This window comes from Xenopus tropicalis, chromosome 8 (genome assembly GCF_000004195.4).
Source record: "Xenopus tropicalis strain Nigerian chromosome 8, UCB_Xtro_10.0, whole genome shotgun sequence".
NCBI lineage: Eukaryota > Metazoa > Chordata > Amphibia > Anura > Pipidae > Xenopus > Xenopus tropicalis.
This window is the reverse complement of record NC_030684.2, coordinates 126,015,235-126,034,248: the sequence shown is the minus strand read 5'-3', so window position 1 is coordinate 126,034,248 and position 19,014 is coordinate 126,015,235. Positions and strand designations below refer to the sequence as shown.

Below are 19,014 nucleotides of genomic sequence, written 5' to 3'. Positions count from 1 at the left end.
GAAGAAACAAAATGCCATCCATATATAGGGCCTTCCTTGAGGCCTCTTATTTTCCTGACAGTGGATCTATTTGAATATATATATTATTTGTTATGCTGTATCTAGTCAAAAAAAGAACCTCCCTCTGATGGGGGGGGGGGGGGGGGGTTACATAAAGTCCAGATGTCCAACCTGCAGGCCTCTATCTGTTGGGAAACGTCAATGGGAGATTCCAGTCTATAATGGCTGATAGGATGCAGGCCTGAAGCACCCTGCAGTAAAATTGGGACCCCCCCACTTCTGAACTTCAGGGATTAGTGATGTTACTTATTATTTGGATCACCCTGAAGGTGCCAATCTGAGGGTGGGCACCCAAACAAACACCCTCTGTCCTAAAAGACAAGGAAAGAGAAATCAATGGATGCCAAATTGTTAGCAATCGAAAGTGGACAAAAATTTAAAGCACATCTATAAAGAGCAAACAGGCCCAGGGTACTTTAGCTTGGGGAGGGGTGGTTCACCTTTAACATAACTTTTAGTATGTTACAGAATGGCCAATTGGTCTTGATTATTTATTTTTATAGTTTATAGTTCTTTCCAACTGGTTCACAGTCCCTGGCAGCCAAAAAACTATTGCTCCATGAGTCTACAATGTTATTGTTATTTTGTATTACTTATTTTACTATTCAGGTCCCCTCCTATTCACATACCAATCTCTCACTCAAACTACTGCCTGGCTGCTAAGGTAATTTGAACCCTAGCAACCAGATAACTGCTGAATTCCAAACTGAGTTGCTGAATAAAAAGTGAAATACTTGTAAATGGCATTTCTGGGGTATCAGGGTCACTTTAATGTCTCTAGTAGAGTTAAAGCTCTGTCTATTCCTGGGTTAGGCAATTCAAATTCACGGATCTAGGAAAGTAACTACAAGTACAATGCCAATGCCAGATTTAGATTTCCATCCTACGGTATGTTCCCCCTAGGGAGTCTGTTCACATGAAACTGTTGAAGAGATGGAGTCTCTCATTTGGCTCATCTACCCAAAGAGCAGATATTGACGCTATTTGATAGGCTGGAGGACCCGGTGCCAGATTGGTTAGCTTTGCTGTCTTGTAATTTTAGAGCCACAGGTTCAACTGCAAGATTTTTGTATGTTCTCCCTATGTCTGCACTGGTTTCCTCCCACCACCCGAATACATACATACACACAGGTTAACTTGATATAACTGACCATGGACTCTGGTGTTTTTTCATCCCTATGTAACCTCTGTAATGTGCCATGAAATATGTTACACTGTTAAGCTTCCCGGGCAAATGTTTTATTTTAGTACCAGTACACAGCCCCTAGCCCCCAACATATCACTGACATTTACCCCAACGTATCTGTGCCCTCATATCATGTCCAGAACTACAGAGCTGCTCAGCAGTGTTGACTAGTAAAGAATGAATCTGTCCCATTTTGCTTCACCAAAAAAATTGTTGCAGCTATTGCACAACTTTTGCAGCCATTGTAGTCTATGGGATTTTCTTTCACAGTGAAACCATGCTCATCACTAGTGTTGCCAACGCAGGCAACAAAAAAAAGACACGCAACAAATGCGTTTCTCGGATTTTCCGTCGTTGTCATTTTTCCCTCATAGTTTCACCCAACTTCAAGGGGAACTTAACCCCCCTCATTGTTTTCTATTTCACACTTTTCAAGGGGAAATTAATCCCGCCATTGTTTTCAGTTTCACCCAGTTTCAAGTGACCTGATGGCAGACTGACAGGATTAGAAAAAAAGTGTTTTAAAGACAAATTCACAGAAGTGGAGAATATGGTGGGAAATCCAACAAGTCAGCAAAGTCCAACAATCTCAGCACTTTTGTGAATTCCCTATAAGTTATTGAGAGGATAGCCTTTATTTATAACTGGTATAAACATGCCCATTAGGTATATCATATATGGTGGGGGGGGTCCGTTATTAGGGTGCCCTTCTTGTGGCACAAAACCTAGTACAGGTAACAAAATGCAGCTGGAAATGATATTCACATTCTAGGGAACATTACCTGCCTGTTGTACTCACCAATATCCACTGCTCTTTGTGGCTCTGTTTCCTGTTTAAAGGGCCAATATACATGAACATTTTATTTCTCTTTGTATTTATGGAAAAACAGTTAGAGGCCAATATATAATAATGTATCCCCTTAATTCCCTCTGTGGTTGGTGTCAATCTACGAAGAACATCCCATAGCCCCCCCATGTCGTTATTTCGGCCATCACTATTGGTAAATGTTGTGGAGCAGCAACTGCAGCTACAATGGAAGCCACAATATCCCAACGTTTTACTCATGAGAGAGACACCGGCAGCTTGTGTGTAGCAAGGTAAATAAATCACTGCTCACTGCACTCATAGCTTTCATTTAATGCTGTTTTATTGGTAAATGAGTATATTGGTACCATATATCATGTCATTGGGCAGATACAATATAGTGTTACATGGTACAAAGGGTAAGTAATCATGAAATACACATTGTGATAATAGAGTCTGTGCCTGTGCCAGTCCAATAAGCATAAAAGAAAGAGACAAGACGAGCCTTTCTGTGGGCTGTGGCTTCGGAAGCATATATACAATATAGCCCATACCCAGGTGTATTTAGACTGTGCTGCCATAGTGGCAGGGAAAGAAGTACTTAGCTGTAAATCTGTGGATAAATATTGCCCAGTAAAGGAGCGGTGGGGATTTCAACATGTGATGGAGCAATGCATAGGGGGGCAGGCAGAGGGGGATTATAGCTAAAATGGTACATTCCCTTTATTTAGTGGCACAAATATAACTAAATCCAGCAGTTCGACCCTATCTGTAGAAGTTAGGGCACCTTAGCTCTGATTGGGACAATCACATACTTTATTCTACCATCTTTAAGGGGTGTAAATTACACTGTTACATTGCAAATAATTCACTCTGCCATTTAACATTTCATTCTTGAACCAACAAATGTATTTTTTTAAGCTGTAATATTGGTGTGTAGGTGCCATCTCAGTGCATTGTGCCTGAGTCTGAGCTTTCAGACAGAGCTACACATTAGAACTGCTTTCAGCTAACCTATTGTTTCTCCTACTCCCATGTAACTGGAGGAGTCCCAAGCCGGACTTTGATTTCTTACTATTGAGTGCTATTCTGATACCTACTGGGAGCTGCTATCTTGCTCCCTTCCCATTGTTCTGCTGATTGGCTGCTGGGGATGAGGGGAGGATATCACTCCAACTTGCAGCGCAGCAGTAACGTGTGACTGAAGTTTATCAGAGCACAAGTCACATGACTGTGGCACCCTGAGAAATGAAGAATATGGCTAGCCCCACGTGAAATTTCTATATTAAACATAAAAAAAATCTGTTTGTGTTTTAGAAAATCACATTACAATGCAGGATTCTGCTGGAGAAGCTCTATTAACTGATGGGTTTTTCAAAAATCATGTTTTCCCATGACAGTATTGCTATAAATGTAAATCTGTGGATGAATATTATACAATAAAGGAGTAGAGCAGATCTATCCATGTGTGTTTGCTTCAGAAACATTACTAAACCTTATATAAATAAGCTGTTGGTAGCCATGTGGGCGGCCATTCAAGATTTTAAATGTAGATTTCATGGTTTTTTACTTTTTGGTGTTACTGGTCTTTTAAGAGAAAAGTTAGAAAGTACAAAAAGATTATGGAATTATTGGAATAATGAGGCGATTATTGGAAAATGCTGCCTATTGTGTAATCAAATGATAATCACTAGCGATGAGCGAATCTTTCCCGTTTGGCTTTGCCATAAAATTCGCAAACGGCATGAAAATTCGCCTGCGTCTTTTTTGTCGCCCGTGTCTATTTTTTTGTCGTCTGCATTTTTTTTACGCGACCGTGCCCAATTTGATGTGTGACACATTCTGAGTGACGAATTTTCCAACAGCAAATTTCCACAGAAGTTTCGTGAAGCAATTCGCCACTGACGAAATGCGGACATTTGCTGCGAATCCATGCCTGGAGAAAAAATTTGCTCATCACTAATAATCACCTGACCTAAGATTACAGGCAACTGGCATAGGAATGAATAGGGGATTCGGTACAAGGGTTTGTCATCTTCCCACTGCTGGGGTGACAAAACGCACAAAATCACCCTTTTGCCATTCCCCTAACATCAGCTTTGGCTGACTAGATGCACCCTTATTTCTAGAAACAATGGCTCCCCTTATTTCTAAAGGCACTCTATAGTGTTTTATCAGTTCCATTAATCCATAGAGCACTGACTGTATGAGCTGCCAGACTCACTGCCATATCTACACTGGAGTTTGGGTTGGACAGTCACATCCCCATTAATAGTGTAGTTCAGAGACCTCCAGCTAATGACATTCCCATTGATATCCCTATTATTTAGCAGAACCTGCCATATGGTCTCAGGAGGCAAAACCTCATTCCACATATGGACATCACTTATTTCCCCTTGAAAGAGAGAGGATGAATCCCATTCATTCCGATCATATGAACGGTGCTGACTTTGCCTAATATGATATCTTAGCTGCATGTGACCCAGGGAAATACCATCCTGTAGATCAATAGAAAAGCCTTTCTGCAGTACTGCGCGAGGGGAGACTTTCCCATTAACCCAAAGCTGTAGAACCCCAGTGTTAGAGTCCCAGGTCACACACCTGTGTATCCAGTCCAGAACAACTGCCTTTTCAGGAATGGGTAATGCCATATTGTTTATATAGATATTGGAATACTGATATGGTGATGTTTGGGAATAAATAAATGTGGATTGTAAAATAACAAACATATTGTAGATCCGGGACTCTAGTGTGCCCACAGTAAGAAGGGCATATCTTTCAGCATCTGTATAGCTCCTCAAGCAAACGGTGAGATTGTGTAACGGCCCAGTCACCACTGGTGTCAGAACCACATAATCATCAGCAGATCTTCTGGGGAAGAAGAAGACATTTCTATTCATGTCTAGAGATGAGAAGAGAAGGGTTTTGTGGGGGAAAAAACACAAAAATACAGTTAGAAACCTTACAACCAAATGGGAACAATCAACAAAAGTCAACTAAGAACTGGTCTTGATAGGGACGTTACTGTTAAAGTGAACCTTCAGCTTGATGTATGATCAGTGTCGGACTGGCCAACCAGGATACCAGGAAAACTCCCAGTGGGCCCAGGTGTCAGTGGGCCCTCCTGCTCCTTGCCAGAGCTCAGTTTTATGTTAAAAATAATTTTTACAAAATATGAGGTGTTAGTACCACACTTTGCCCAAAATATGTGGCTCAGATGCCCCGTCAAGGCCCCTCATTGTACGTGAGTCCTACACTGCCTATTCTATGGGGTATATTTATCATGCTGTGTAAAAAGTGGAGTAAAGCATTAACGGTGATGGTGCCCAGGGCAACCAATCAGCAATTAGATTTTAACAGATTTCAACCATAACAAAGCACCTGATTGGCTGCTATGAACAAAATCAAAGGTAATGTTTCACTCCACTTTTCACATAGCATGTTACATATACCCCTTAGTCTGTAGTGCAATTAAAATCAAACCCCCCAGCAAGCAGTGTGACTGAGTAGTAAGACCGTGTTGCACTTACCCTTAACTTAAAACTCCAGTGAGCAAACAAGGAGCTTCTAAGCCCCATCTCATTACCTGACACCTGTAAGCAGCTCCTTGTTCTAAAGGCTGAATGGCAGCCTTCTAAAGAATCACTATTTGCAGAGAAGAAGGTAGTAAAACAGTCCATGTTCTTTGTATAATAAGCTACTCCTTATCCCAAAGTCTAGGAAAGGCTGCAGCCTATGGAGGGATGTTTTTTTTTACTACAAAATAAATTATCTCCATTAAATCAATTACTCTGTTTACATGGGAGAAGGAGGGGGGAATGCGGAGAAATTCATATCAATTTTCCACTAGTGTTTTATCATAGCAAAAAAAAAAGGAAAACATGGATTACAGAATACGTTTTCCAGCCCCATTCCTTCCCCGACAATAGGCTCATTGTGCCAGTGTACTGACCGTACATTCAATTATTCCCAACCCATTTACTGGTCATGAGACATGCTCTCTGATTGGTCGCTGGGGGCTTCTAGACATGGATACAATTTGCACTTTTGTTGTTCTTTATTTACCTTCTTGTGCCATGGATCCGGCAAAGAGCAAAAGCCAAAGGACTCGCACCTCCATGTTCCTAAATGAGAGAAGGTTTCACTTAACGAGCCATAAAGTCATTATTTAATGTGATATTAATTAATATATTCATTAGCTACAATAATTATGTACATATTATATTGCAGTCACCTGGGCCTGTGCTTCAGAGTAGCTGCTTCCAAATTACAGCATTTGGTATAATATTGATTCAAGCGCATACATTTTATATGTCAAGGTTTCAAATTCATCAACGTTCCTTTCCCAGGCAACAATGTAAGAATCCCCAGTAGGAACATACCTGTAACTTGGCACCCCAGAAGTAGAGATGATCCCTTGAAATACTGATACAACTGCAGAAGACATTAAAAAAAAAAAAAAAAAAAAAAATATATATATATTTATTGATTAGCAATGATTAGATATTTTAATGTATAGACTAGGGGCATCCAACATTCAGGCCTCCATCTGTTATTAAAAAGCAACAGGATTCAGGGGAAGGATCATGAAACACCTATAGACAAACTGTTATCCATATGTGCCATCAGGTTGTAATAAAGCTCTGCTTATGTCATACTGTAGGTCATGTGACTTGTTGCCACATCACACAGAGTTGTTTTTTATAAGGGGGAGGTTCCCCAACAGGGCATTCCTCTAGTTACAGGCATTAACCATATCTCAGGCACATCACGCTATATAAAATGCATCAGGGGGGCATTTATTTATCCAAGATAATGTGGGCACATTTCTAAGGCTCATTCTCCATGGCTGTATTGCCTAGCTCATATTATCAAACTAATAGAACACAGGACCACACACTATATTCATGTATTTAAGGCTAAATTATAGTCCAGCTGCATACATAGCATGGTTAGTAGAGCTATTTTTTGTCCATTAGAAGTAGGTAAAGACTAAAGCATGCTAGGGGTTGTGCAACCATATGAGGGACAGGACTGTATCATGGACTTTCCAACCCAAATCCAAATCATCAGCCCAATAAGCAGACAGAAATGAACAGGAAAGCTCTATTTACCTGGTATATTAGTGAGTATGGCTCCTGTATGGTGAGCAGGGAAGAATGGCCGTATCCTTGTTGGAATCCCAGAGTTCTGCTTACGGTAACACAGGCTCTTCCTTATATACTTTGCAGGAATTGTGGGATTTGAAGTCTGTATCCAACACTTACAATAGAAAATTAGTAATGGAACAACTACATGTCCCAGAAATCTTTAGTTTTTGGGTGGAGCCAGCTTTAGTGGTGCCATATGGCGCAACTCAGGAGTCAACTACAATGTTTTATAAAAGGAGGAGGTTGCAAAGTGTTGAGTCAGATGCAATGAAACCTGCTCCGTCTCTCAGCTGAGCAGTCGGATGGGGGCACAGGGGTCTGCCAACTTCTTGTGGCCCCGACAAAAATACACATTTTATATTATGTAAGAAGAAACAAGGTGCCAATCTGATGGTGGGCACCCAAACAAACACCCTCTGTCCTAAAAGACAAGGAAAGAGAAATCAATGGATGCCAAATTGTTAGCAATCGAAAGTGGCCAAAAATTTAGGGCACATCTATAAAGAGCAAACAGGCCCAGGGTACTTTAGCTTGGGGAGGGGTGGTTCATCTTTAACGTAACTTTTAGTATGTTACAGAATGGCCAATTCTAAGCATCGTTTCAATTGGTCTTGATTAATTATTTTTATAGTTTATAGTTCTTTCCAACTGGGTCACAGCCCCTGGCAGCCAAAAAACTATTGGTTATCTTTCTGTCTTGTAGTTTTAGAGCCACAGGTTCAACTGCAAGATTTTTGTATGTTCTCCCTATGTCTGCACTGGTTTCCTCCCACCACCCGAATACATACATACAGACAGGTTAACTTGATATAACTGACCATGGACTCTGGTGTTTTTCATCCCTATGTAACCTCTGTCATGTGCCGTGAAATATGTTACACTGTCAAGCTTCCCGGGCAAATGTTTTATTTTAGTACCAGTACACAACCCCTAGCCCCCAACATATCACTGACATTTACCCCAACGTATCTGTGCCCTCATATCATGTCCAGAACTACAGAGCTGCTCAGCAGTGTTGACTAGTAAAGAGTGAATCTGTCCCATTTTGCTTCGCCAAAAAGTTTGTCGCAGCTATCGCATAACTTTTGCGGCCATTGTAGTCTATGGGAGTTTTTCTTTCACAGTGAAACCATGCTCATCACTAGTGTTTCCAACGGTTTTTAGCTGTATATAAAAGACGCGGGCAACAAAAAAAAGATATGCAACAAATGCGTTTTGCAGGAACTTAATCCCATCATTGTTTTCTATTTCACACTTTTCAAGGGGAAATTAATCCCATCATTGTTTTCTATTTCACACTTTTCAAGGGGAACTTAATCCCCCTCATTGTTTTCTATTTCACACTTTTCAAGGTAAAGAATCTACCAAACTAATTGTAGGGGTATGCTATAGACCCCCTAATGTAAGTGAGGAGGAGGAGGCCCAGCTCCTGTTGCAAATAGAAAAGGCTGCTAGTTTGGGGCAAGTGATAATAATGGGGGATTTTAATTACCCTGATATTGACTGGGGCAATAGTACTGCCAGGACAGTAACTGGGAACAAGTTTATAAACTTGCTGCATGACAACTTTATGTCACAGGTTGTTGAGGAGCCAACCAGGAACCATGCTATACTGGATTTAGTGATCTCTAATGGCCCAGAACGTATAGCAAATGTGCAAGTGGTTGAACCCCTGGGTAATAGTGACCATAATGTTATTTCATTTAATGTTTGGTGCAGGAAACAAATTTACACGGGGGCAACAAAGACGATGAATTTTAGGAAGGCAAATTTTAGCTCCTTAAGGGCAGCGCTTCAGGGCATAGATTGGGGCTTTATGTTTTCTGATAAAAACACAGAGCAGAAATGGTTGTCATTTAAAATGATATTAAATCATTACTGTTCTCAATTTATTCCATTAATAAGAAAAAGTAGAAGTGTTAAGAATCACCTTATGTGGCTTAACTCTGAGGTAAAGAAGTTAATAGGGAAAAAAAGGAAAGCTTTTAAGAAATATAAGTCAGAGGGGACAGTAGCTGCATTTAATGATTATAAACACTATAACAAGTGTGTAAAACAGCAATCCGGAAGGCAAAGATAGAAAATGAGGAGCGCATCGCGGCCGAGGCCAAGACTAACCCCAAAAAGTTTTTTAAGTATATTAATAGTAAAAAGATGCAGGTTGAGGGTGTGGCCCCATTGAGTTATAGTAACAATATGGTTACAGCGGATACAGAAAAGGCAGATGTGCTTAACCAGTTCTTTTCTTCTGTGTATACAGTAGAGGAGCCAGTGGGCCAAGTCCCACCCAATAGCTTCACTGTTGCCTCAGCTCCAACTACACAGTGGTTGGCACAGGATATGGTGCTTAAAGGGTTACACACGATAAATGTAAACAAGGCACCTGGGCCAGATGGAATACACCCTCGGGTACTGAGAGAGCTAGGGGCAGAATTACAGTGGCCCTTGTTTCTGATATTCTCAGACTCTCTTTCATCAGGTATGGTACCTAGGGATTGGAAGAAGGCGAATGTCATTCCTATATTTAAAAAGGGAGTAAGATCTCAGCCTGGCAATTATAGGCCTGTAAGTTTGACATCCGTGGTGGGCAAGTTATTTGAAGGCTTGTTAAGGGATCACATACAAAATTATGTAGTGGAGAATGGCATTATGAGCAGTAATCAGCATGGCTTTATGAAGGACAGGTCATGTCAGACCAATTTAATTGCTTTTTATGATGAGGTAAGTAAGAAGCTGGACAGTGGGGATGCAGTAGATATAATCTATTTGGATTTTGCCAAAGCATTTGATACCGTTCCCCACAAACGACTGCTTTCTAAACTATGGTCTATTGGTCTTAGTGAAGTCGTTTGCACATGGATAGAAAACTGGCTACAGGATCGGGTACAGAGGGTGGTTGTTAATGGTACATTCTCTACTTGGAATAAGGTTCTCAGTGGGGTCCCTCAGGGTTCTGTACTGGGTCCACTTTTGTTTAACTTGTTCATAAATGACTTGGGGGAGGGGATTATGAGTAATGTATCAGTGTTTGCAGATGACACAAAACTCTGCAGACCAGTCAATTCTATCCAGGATGTGACATCCCTGCAGCAGGATCTTGACCAACTGGCAATCTGGGCAGCTAAGTGGCAGATGAGATTTAATGTGGATAAATGTAAGGTCATGCACCTGGGATGTAAAAATATGCAAGCCCCGTATACCCTTAATGGGACTGCACTAGGCAAATCCATAATGGAGAAGGATCTTGGAGTCCTTGTAGATAATAAACTTGGCTGTAGCAAGCAATGCCAGGCAGCAGCTGCAAGGGCAAACAAGGTTTTGAGCTGTATTAAAAGGGGTATAGATTCACGGGAGGAGGGGGTTATTCTTCCCCTTTACAGAGCGCTGGTAAGGCCCCATCTAGAATATGCTGTTCAGTTTTGGTCTCCAGTGCTCAAACGGGACATTATTGAGTTAGAGAGGGTCCAGAGAAGGGCAACTAAGCTGGTAAAGGGTATGGGAAGTCTCAGTTATGGGGAAAGACTGGCCAAGTTGGGTCTGTTTACACTGGAGAAGAGGCGCTTAAGAGGTGACATGATAACTATGTATAAATACTGTATATAAGGGGATCATATAATAACCTTTCTAATGTTTTATTTACCAGTAGGTCCTTCCAACGGACACGAGGGCACCCACTCCGTTTAGAAGATGGGAGGTTCCATTTAAATATTCGGAAAGGATTTTTTACTGTGAGAGCTGTGAAGTTGTGGAATTCCCTCCCCGAATCAGTCGTGCTGGCTGATACATTATATAACTTTAAGAAGGGGCTGGATGGATTCTTAGCAAGTGAGGGAATACAGGGGTATGGGAGATAGCTCTTAGTACAAGTGAGGGAATACAGGGGTAGGGGGGATAGCTCTCAGTACAAGTGAGGGAATACAGGGGTAGGGGAGATAGCTCTCAGTACAAGTGAGGGAATACAGGGGTAGGGGAGATAGCTCTCAGTACAAGTGAGGGAATACAGGGGTAGGGGGGGATAGCTCTCAGTACAAGTGAGGGAATACAGGGGTAGGGGGGATAGCTCTCAGTACAAGTGAGGGAATACAGGGGTAGGGGAGATAGCTCTCAGTACAAGTGAGGGAATACAGGGGTATGGGAGATAGCTCTCAGTACAAGTGAGGGAATACAGGGGTAGGGGAGATAGCTCTCAGTACAAGTGAGGGAATACAGGGGTATGGGAGATAGCTCTCAGTACAAGTGAGGGAATACAGGGGTAGGGGGGATAGCTCTCAGTACAAGTGAGGGAATACAGGGGTATGGGAGATAGCTCTCAGTACAAGTGAGGGAATACAGGGGTAGGGGGGGATAGCTCTCAGTACAAGTGAGGGAATACAGGGGTAGGGGGGATAGCTCTCAGTACAAGTGAGGGAATACAGGGGTAGGGGAGATAGCTCTCAGTACAAGTGAGGGAATACAGGGGTAGGGGAGATAGCTCTCAGTACAAGTGAGGGAATACAGGGGTATGGGGGATAGCTCTCAGTACAAGTGAGGGAATACAGGGGTAGGGGAGATAGCTCTCAGTACAAGTGAGGGAATACAGGGGTAGGGGGGATAGCTCTCAGTACAAGTGAGGGAATACAGGGGTATGGGAGATAGCTCTCAGTACAAGTGAGGGAATACAGGGGTAGGGGGGATAGCTCTCAGTACAAGTGAGGGAATACAGGGGTAGGGGAGATAGCTCTCAGTACAAGTGAGGGAATACAGGGGTAGGGGAGATAGCTCTCAGTACAAGTGAGGGAATACAGGGGTATGGGGGATAGCTCTCAGTACAAGTGAGGGAATACAGGGGTAGGGGAGATAGCTCTCAGTACAAGTGAGGGAATACAGGGGTAGGGGGGATAGCTCTCAGTACAAGTGAGGGAATACAGGGGTAGGGGGGATAGCTCTCAGTACAAGTGAGGGAATACAGGGGTAGGGGAGATAGCTCTCAGTACAAGTGAGGGAATACAGGGGTAGGGGAGATAGCTCTCAGTACAAGTGAGGGAATACAGGGGTATGGGGGATAGCTCTCAGTACAAGTGAGGGAATACAGGGGTAGGGGAGATAGCTCTCAGTACAAGTGAGGGAATACAGGGGTATGGGAGATAGCTCTCAGTACAAGTGAGGGAATACAGGGGTATGGGAGATAGCTCTCAGTACAAGGGAGGGAATACAGGGTTATGGGAGATAGCTCTCAGTACAAGTGAGGGAATACAGGGTTATGGGAGATAGCTCTCAGTACAAGTGAGGGAATACAGGGGTATGGGAGATAGCTCTCAGTACAAGTGAGGGAATACAGGGGTATGGGGGATAGCTCTCAGTACAAGTGAGGGAATACAGGGGTAGGGGGGATAGCTCTCAGTACAAGTGAGGGAATACAGGGGTATGGGAGATAGCTCTCAGTACAAGTGAGGGAATACAGGGGTATGGGAGATAGCTCTCAGTACAAGTGAGGGAATACAGGGGTAGGGGAGATAACTCTCAGTACAAGTGAGGGAATACAGGGGTATGGGGGATAGCTCTCAGTACAAGTGAGGGAATACAGGGGTAGGGGAGATAACTCTCAGTACAAGTGAGGGAATACAGGGGTAGGGGAGATAGCTCTCAGTACAAGTGAGGGAATACAGGGTTATGGGAGATAACTCTCAGTACAAGTGAGGGAATACAGGGGTAGGGGAGATAGCTCTCAGTACAAGTGAGGGAATACAGGGTTATGGGAGATAACTCTCAGTACAAGTGAGGGAATACAGGGGTAGGGGAGATAGCTCTCAGTACAAGTGAGGGAATACAGGGTTATGGGTGATAGCTCTCAGTACAAGTGAGGGAATACAGGGGTAGGGGAGATAGCTCTCAGTACAAGTGAGGGAATACAGGGGTAGGGGAGATAGCTCTCAGTACAAGTGAGGGAATACAGGGTTATGGGAGATAGCTCTTAGTACAAGTGAGGGAATACAGGGGTAGGGGAGATAGCTCTCAGTACAAGTGAGGGAATACAGGGGTAGGGGAGATAGCTCTCAGTACAAGTGAGGGAATACAGGGGTAGGGGGGATAGCTCTCAGTACAAGTGAGGGAATACAGGGGTAGGGGGGATAGCTCTCAGTACAAGTGAGGGAATACAGGGGTATGGGAGATAGCTCTCAGTACAAGTGAGGGAATACAGGGGTAGGGGGGATAGCTCTCAGTACAAGTGAGGGAATACAGGGGTAGGGGGGATAGCTCTCAGTACAAGTGAGGGAATACAGGGGTATGGGAGATAGCTCTCAGTACAAGTGAGGGAATACAGGGGTAGGGAGATAGCTCTCAGTACAAGTGAGGGAATACAGGGTTATGGGAGATAGCTCTCAGTACAAGTGAGGGAATACAGGGGTATGGGGGATAGCTCTCAGTACAAGTGAGGGAATACATGGTTATGGGAGATAGCTCTCAGTACAAGTGAGGGAATACAGGGTTATGGGAGATAGCTCTCAGTACAAGTGAGGGAATACAGGGTTATGGGAGATAGCTCTCAGTACAAGTGAGGGAATACAGGGTTATGGGAGATAGCTCTCAGTACAAGTGAGGGAATACAGGGGTATGGGAGATAGCTCTCAGTACAAGTGAGGGAATACAGGGGTAGGGGAGATAGCTCTCAGTACAAGTGAGGGAATACAGGGGTATGGGAGATAGCTCTCAGTACAAGTGAGGGAATACAGGGGTAGGGGAGATAGCTCTCAGTACAAGTGAGGGAATACAGGGGTAGGGGAGATAGCTCTCAGTACAAGTGAGGGAATACAGGGGTAGGGGAGATAGCTCTCAGTACAAGTGAGGGAATACAGGGGTATGGGAGATAGCTCTCAGTACAAGTGAGGGAATACAGGGGTAGGGGAGATAGCTCTCAGTACAAGTGAGGGAATACAGGGGTAGGGGAGATAGCTCTCAGTACAAGTGAGGGAATACAGGGGTAGGTGAGATAGCTCTCAGTACAAGTGAGGGAATACAGGGGTAGGGGAGATAGCTCTCAGTACAAGTGAGGGAATACAGGGGTAGGTGAGATAGCTCTCAGTACAAGTGAGGGAATACAGGGTTATGGGAGATAGCTCTCAGTACAAGTGAGGGAATACAGGGGTATGGGAGATAGCTCTCAGTACAAGTGAGGGAATACAGGGGTAGGGGAGATAGCTCTCAGTACAAGTGAGGGAATACAGGGGTAGGGGAGATAGCTCTCAGTACAGGTGAGGGAATACAGGGGTATGGGAGATAGCTCTCAGTACAAGGGAGGGAATACAGGGGTAGGGGGGATAGCTCTCAGTACAGGTGAGGGAATACAGGGGTAGGGGAGATAGCTCTCAGTACAAGTGAGGGAATACAGGGGTAGGGGGGATAGCTCTCAGTACAAGTGAGGGAATACAGGGGTATGGGGGATAGCTCTCAGTACAAGTGAGGGAATACAGGGATATGGGAGATAGCTCTCAGTACAAGTGAGGGAATACAGGGGTAGGGGAGATAGCTCTCAGTACAAGTGAGGGAATACAGGGGTAGGGGGGATAGCTCTCAGTACAAGTGAGGGAATACAGGGGTAGGGGGGATAGCTCTCAGTACAAGTGAGGGAATACAGGGGTAGGGGAGATAGCTCTCAGTACAAGTGAGGGAATACAGGGGTATGGGGAGATAGCTCTCAGTACAAGTGAGGGAATACAGGGGTAGGGGAGATAGCTCTCAGTACAAGTGAGGGAATACAGGGGTAGGGGAGATAGCTCTCAGTACAAGTGAGGGAATACAGGGGTAGGGGAGATAGCTCTCAGTACTAGTTGATCCAGGGACTGGTCCGATTGCCATCTTGGAGTCAGGAAGGAATTTTTTCCCCTCTGGGGCAAATTAGAGAGGGTTCAGATGGGGTTTTTTGCCTTCCTCTGGATCAACTTGTAGTTAGGCAGGTTATATATAGGCATTATGGTTGAACGTGATGGACGTATGTCTTTATTCAACCCAACTTACTATGTTACTATGTTACTATGTTACTAATTAATCCCCTCATTGTTTTCTATTTCACACTTTCCAATGGGAAATTAATCCCGCCATTGTTTTCAGTTTCACCCAGTTTCAAGTGATCTGATGGCCGACTGACAGGATTAGGATTAGGATTAGGACAAATTCACAGAACTGGAGAATATGGTGGGAAATCCAACAAGTCAGCAAAGTCCAACAATCTCAGCACTTTTGTGAATTCCCTATAAGTTATTGAGAGGATAGCCTTTATTTATAACTGGTATAAACATGCCCATTAGGTATATCATATATGGTGGGGGGGGGGGGGGTCCGTTATTAGGGTGCCCTTCTTGTGGCACAAAACCCAGTAACAAAATTCTGCTGGGAATGATATTCACATTCTAGGGAACATTACCTGCCTGTTGTACTCACCAATATCCACTGCTCTTTGTGGCTCTGTTTCCCATTTAAAGGGCCAATATACATGAACATTTTATTTCTCTTTGTATTTATGGAAAAACAGTTAGAGGCCAATATATAATAATGTATCCCCTTAATTCCCTCTGTGGTTGGTGTCAATCTATGAAGAACATCCCATAGCCCCCCCATGTTGTTATTATTTCATCCATCACTATTGGTAAATGTTGTGGAGCAGCAACTGCAGCTACAATGGAACCCACAATATCCCAACGTGTTACTCATGAGAGAGACACCAGCAGCTTGTGTGTAGCAAGGTAAATAAATCACTGCTCACTGCACTCATAGCTTTCATTTAATGCTGTTTTATTGGTAAATGAGTATATTGGTACCATATATCATGTCATTGTACAGATACAATATAGTGTTACATGGTGCAAAGGGTAAGTAATCATGAAATACACATTGTGATAATAGAGTCTGTGCCTGTGCCAGTCCAATAAGCATAAAAGAAAGAGATAAGACGAGCCTTTCTGTGGGCTGTGGCTTCGGAAGCATATATACAATATAGCCCATACTCAGGTGTATTTAGACTGTGCTGCCATAGTGGCAGGGAAAGAAGTACTTAGCTGTAAATCTGTGGATAAATATTGCCCAGTAAAGGAGCGGTGGGGATTTCGACATGTGATGGAGCAATGCATAGGGGGGCAGGCAGAGGAGGATTATAGCCAAAATGGTACATTCCCTTTATTTAGTGGCACAAAGATAACTAAATCCAGCAGTTTGCCCCTATCTGTAGAAGTTAGGGCACGTCAGCTCTGATTGGGACAATCACATACTTAATTCTATCATCTCTTTGAGGGGTACCACAATGTTGGATGCACAGAAAGAGACAAGATAACCCTTTCTGAGGGATGTGGTTCTCTACAGCATATATACAATATGCCCCAGGCCTCATTATAGTGGCAGGGCAAGAAGTGGCTAAAGGGATTCTGTCATGATGTTTATGGGGTATTTTTTTATTTCTGAATTACACTGTTACATAGCAAATAATTCACTTTACCATTTAACATTTTATTCTTGAACCAACAAATGTATTTTTTGCTGTAATATTGGTGTGTAGGCGCCATCTCAGTGCATTGTGTCTGAGTCTGAGCTTTCAGCCAGCGCTACACATTAGAACTGCTTTCAGCTAACCTATTGTTTCTCCTACTCCCATGTAACTGGAGGAGTCCCAAGCCGGACTTGGATTTCTTACTATTGAGTGCTATTCTGATACCTACTGGGAGCTGCTATCTTGCTCCCTTCCCATTGTTCTGCTGATCGGCTGCTGGGAGGGGGGGGGGGATATCACTCCAACTTGCAGCGCAGCAGTAAAGTGTGACTGAATCAGAGCACAGGTCACATGACTGTGGCACCCTGGGAAATGAAGAATATGGCTAGCCCCACGTGAAATTTCTATATTAAACATAAAAAAAATCTGTTTGTGTTTTAGAAAATCACATCTCAATGCAGGATTCAGCCGGAGAAGCTCTATTAACTGATGGGTTTTTCAAAAATCATGTTTTCCCATGACAGTATTGCTATAAATGTAAATCTGTGGATGAATATTATATAATAAAGGAGTAGAGCAGATCTATCCATGTGTGTTTGCTTCAGAAACATTACTAAACCTTATATAAATGCAACAAAAACAACAAACATTTGTAAAGTGCTTTTCTCCCGTGGGATCCAAAGCGCTAAGCTGTTGGTAGCCATGTGGGCGGCCATTCAAGATTTTAAATGTAGATTTCATGGTTTTTTACTTTTTGGTGTTACTGGTCTTTTAAGAGAAAAGTTAGAAAGTACAAAAAGATGATGGAATTATTGCAATAATGAGGAGATTATTGGAAAATGCTGCCAATTGTGTAATCAAATGATAATCACTAGCGATGAGCGAATCTTTTCCATTTGGCTTTGCCATAAAATTTGCAAAACAACATGAAAATTTGCGAAATCGTGAAAAATTTGCGAAACGCATTTGACACGTGATTTATTTTGTCGCCCGCATCTATTTTCTGTTGCCCACGTCTATTTTTTTGTTGCCTGCGCTTTTTTGATGCAACCACGTCCAATTTTGCCGTGGCCGCACCCTTTTATTTACACAACTGTGCCCAATTTGATGAGCGACAAATGAAATTCCGTGTGATTAATTTTTCCACGGCGAATTTCCACAGAAGTTTCGTGAAACAATTCGCCAATGGCGAAATGCGGACATTCGCTGCGAATACATGCCTGCTGAAAAAATTTGCTCATCACTAATAATCACCTGACCTAAAGTTACAGGGTACTGGCATAGGAATGAATAGGGGATTCAGTACAAGGGTTTGTCATCTTCCCACTGCTGGGGTGACAAAACGCACATTCCCCTAACATCAGCTTTGGCTGACTAGATGCGCCCTTATTTCTAGAAACAATGGCTCCCCTTATTTCTAAAGGCATTCTATAGTGTTTTATCAGTTCCATTACTCCATGTGTATCCAGTCCAGAACATCTGCCTTTTCAGGAATGGGTAATGCCATATTGTTTATATAGATATTGGAATACTGATATGGTGATGTTTGGGAATAACTAGATGTGGATTGTAAAATAACAAACATATTGCGGATCCGGGACACTAGTGTGCCCACAGTAAGAAGGGCATATCTTCCAACATCTGTGTAGCTCCTCAAGCAAACGGTGAGATTGTGTAACGGCCCAGTCACCATTGGTGTCAGAACCACATAATCATCAACAGATCTTCTGGGGAAGAGGAAGACCTCGCTATCCATGTCTAGAGACAAGAAGAAATGGGTTTTGTGGGGAAAAAACACCTAAAAACATAGTTAGAAACCTTACAACCAAATGGGAACATCCAGCAAAAGGCACCTAAGGAAACTAATGTTAAAATGAACCTTTAAGACATTTGCAAATGGAAAATTGAGTTCTATTGGTGCATATATTGCAGTGTGTATACCTTTGTATTCTGCCTCTTGTTAACCTAAATTTAAAGGGGTAGCTCACCATTTACTTACCCTTTAGCCAGTGCTTACATTAGGGTGGAAAAAAGTAGAGGGATGGTATGGTGAAGAATAATCCACACCCGCAATTATAAGCCACGCCCATTGTTATGATAAGTTATGCCCATAAATACTTTTTGTTTTCTTTGTCGTTAAAGCAAAGCCATTTTGCTACTTCCATGTATATTAAAAACGACCACCAGCAACAGGTCCCATTAGTAGCCACCCTGAAAATGCTTCATGTTATATCCCTAGCTGGTACTGTGTTTGAGTTGCAAGTTCAGCAACACCACTGCTATTTGCACCAGATGTCACCGTACAAAAATGTATTCTAATTTCTAATTTTTAAAAACATAACCAATCAGGTTAGGTCAG

The 19,014-nt window shown here is 42.9% G+C and overlaps 2 protein-coding genes across 4 annotated transcripts in view; both read right to left on the bottom strand.

Moving 5' to 3' along the window:
- MGC108147 (protein) overlaps window positions 1-19,014 on the bottom strand; it is a 60,550-nt gene that overhangs the window by 3,561 nt on the left and 37,975 nt on the right. The window lies entirely within an intron of this gene.
- Window positions 3,835-19,014, bottom strand: part of LOC100487769 (C-reactive protein) — a 35,477-nt gene continuing 20,297 nt past the window's right edge. For 2 of the 3 annotated variants that reach the window (XM_031891192.1, XM_004917331.4), the window contains exon 4: window positions 3,835-4,953. In XM_031891192.1, the coding sequence (XP_031747052.1) occupies window positions 4,235-4,953 (719 nt within the window). In that variant the 3' untranslated portion in view covers window positions 3,835-4,234. Of the gene's footprint in view, window positions 4,954-6,116; window positions 6,176-6,433; window positions 6,486-7,165; window positions 7,487-19,014 lie in introns of those variants that run through there. The other variant, XM_031891191.1, reaches the window with a different exon arrangement.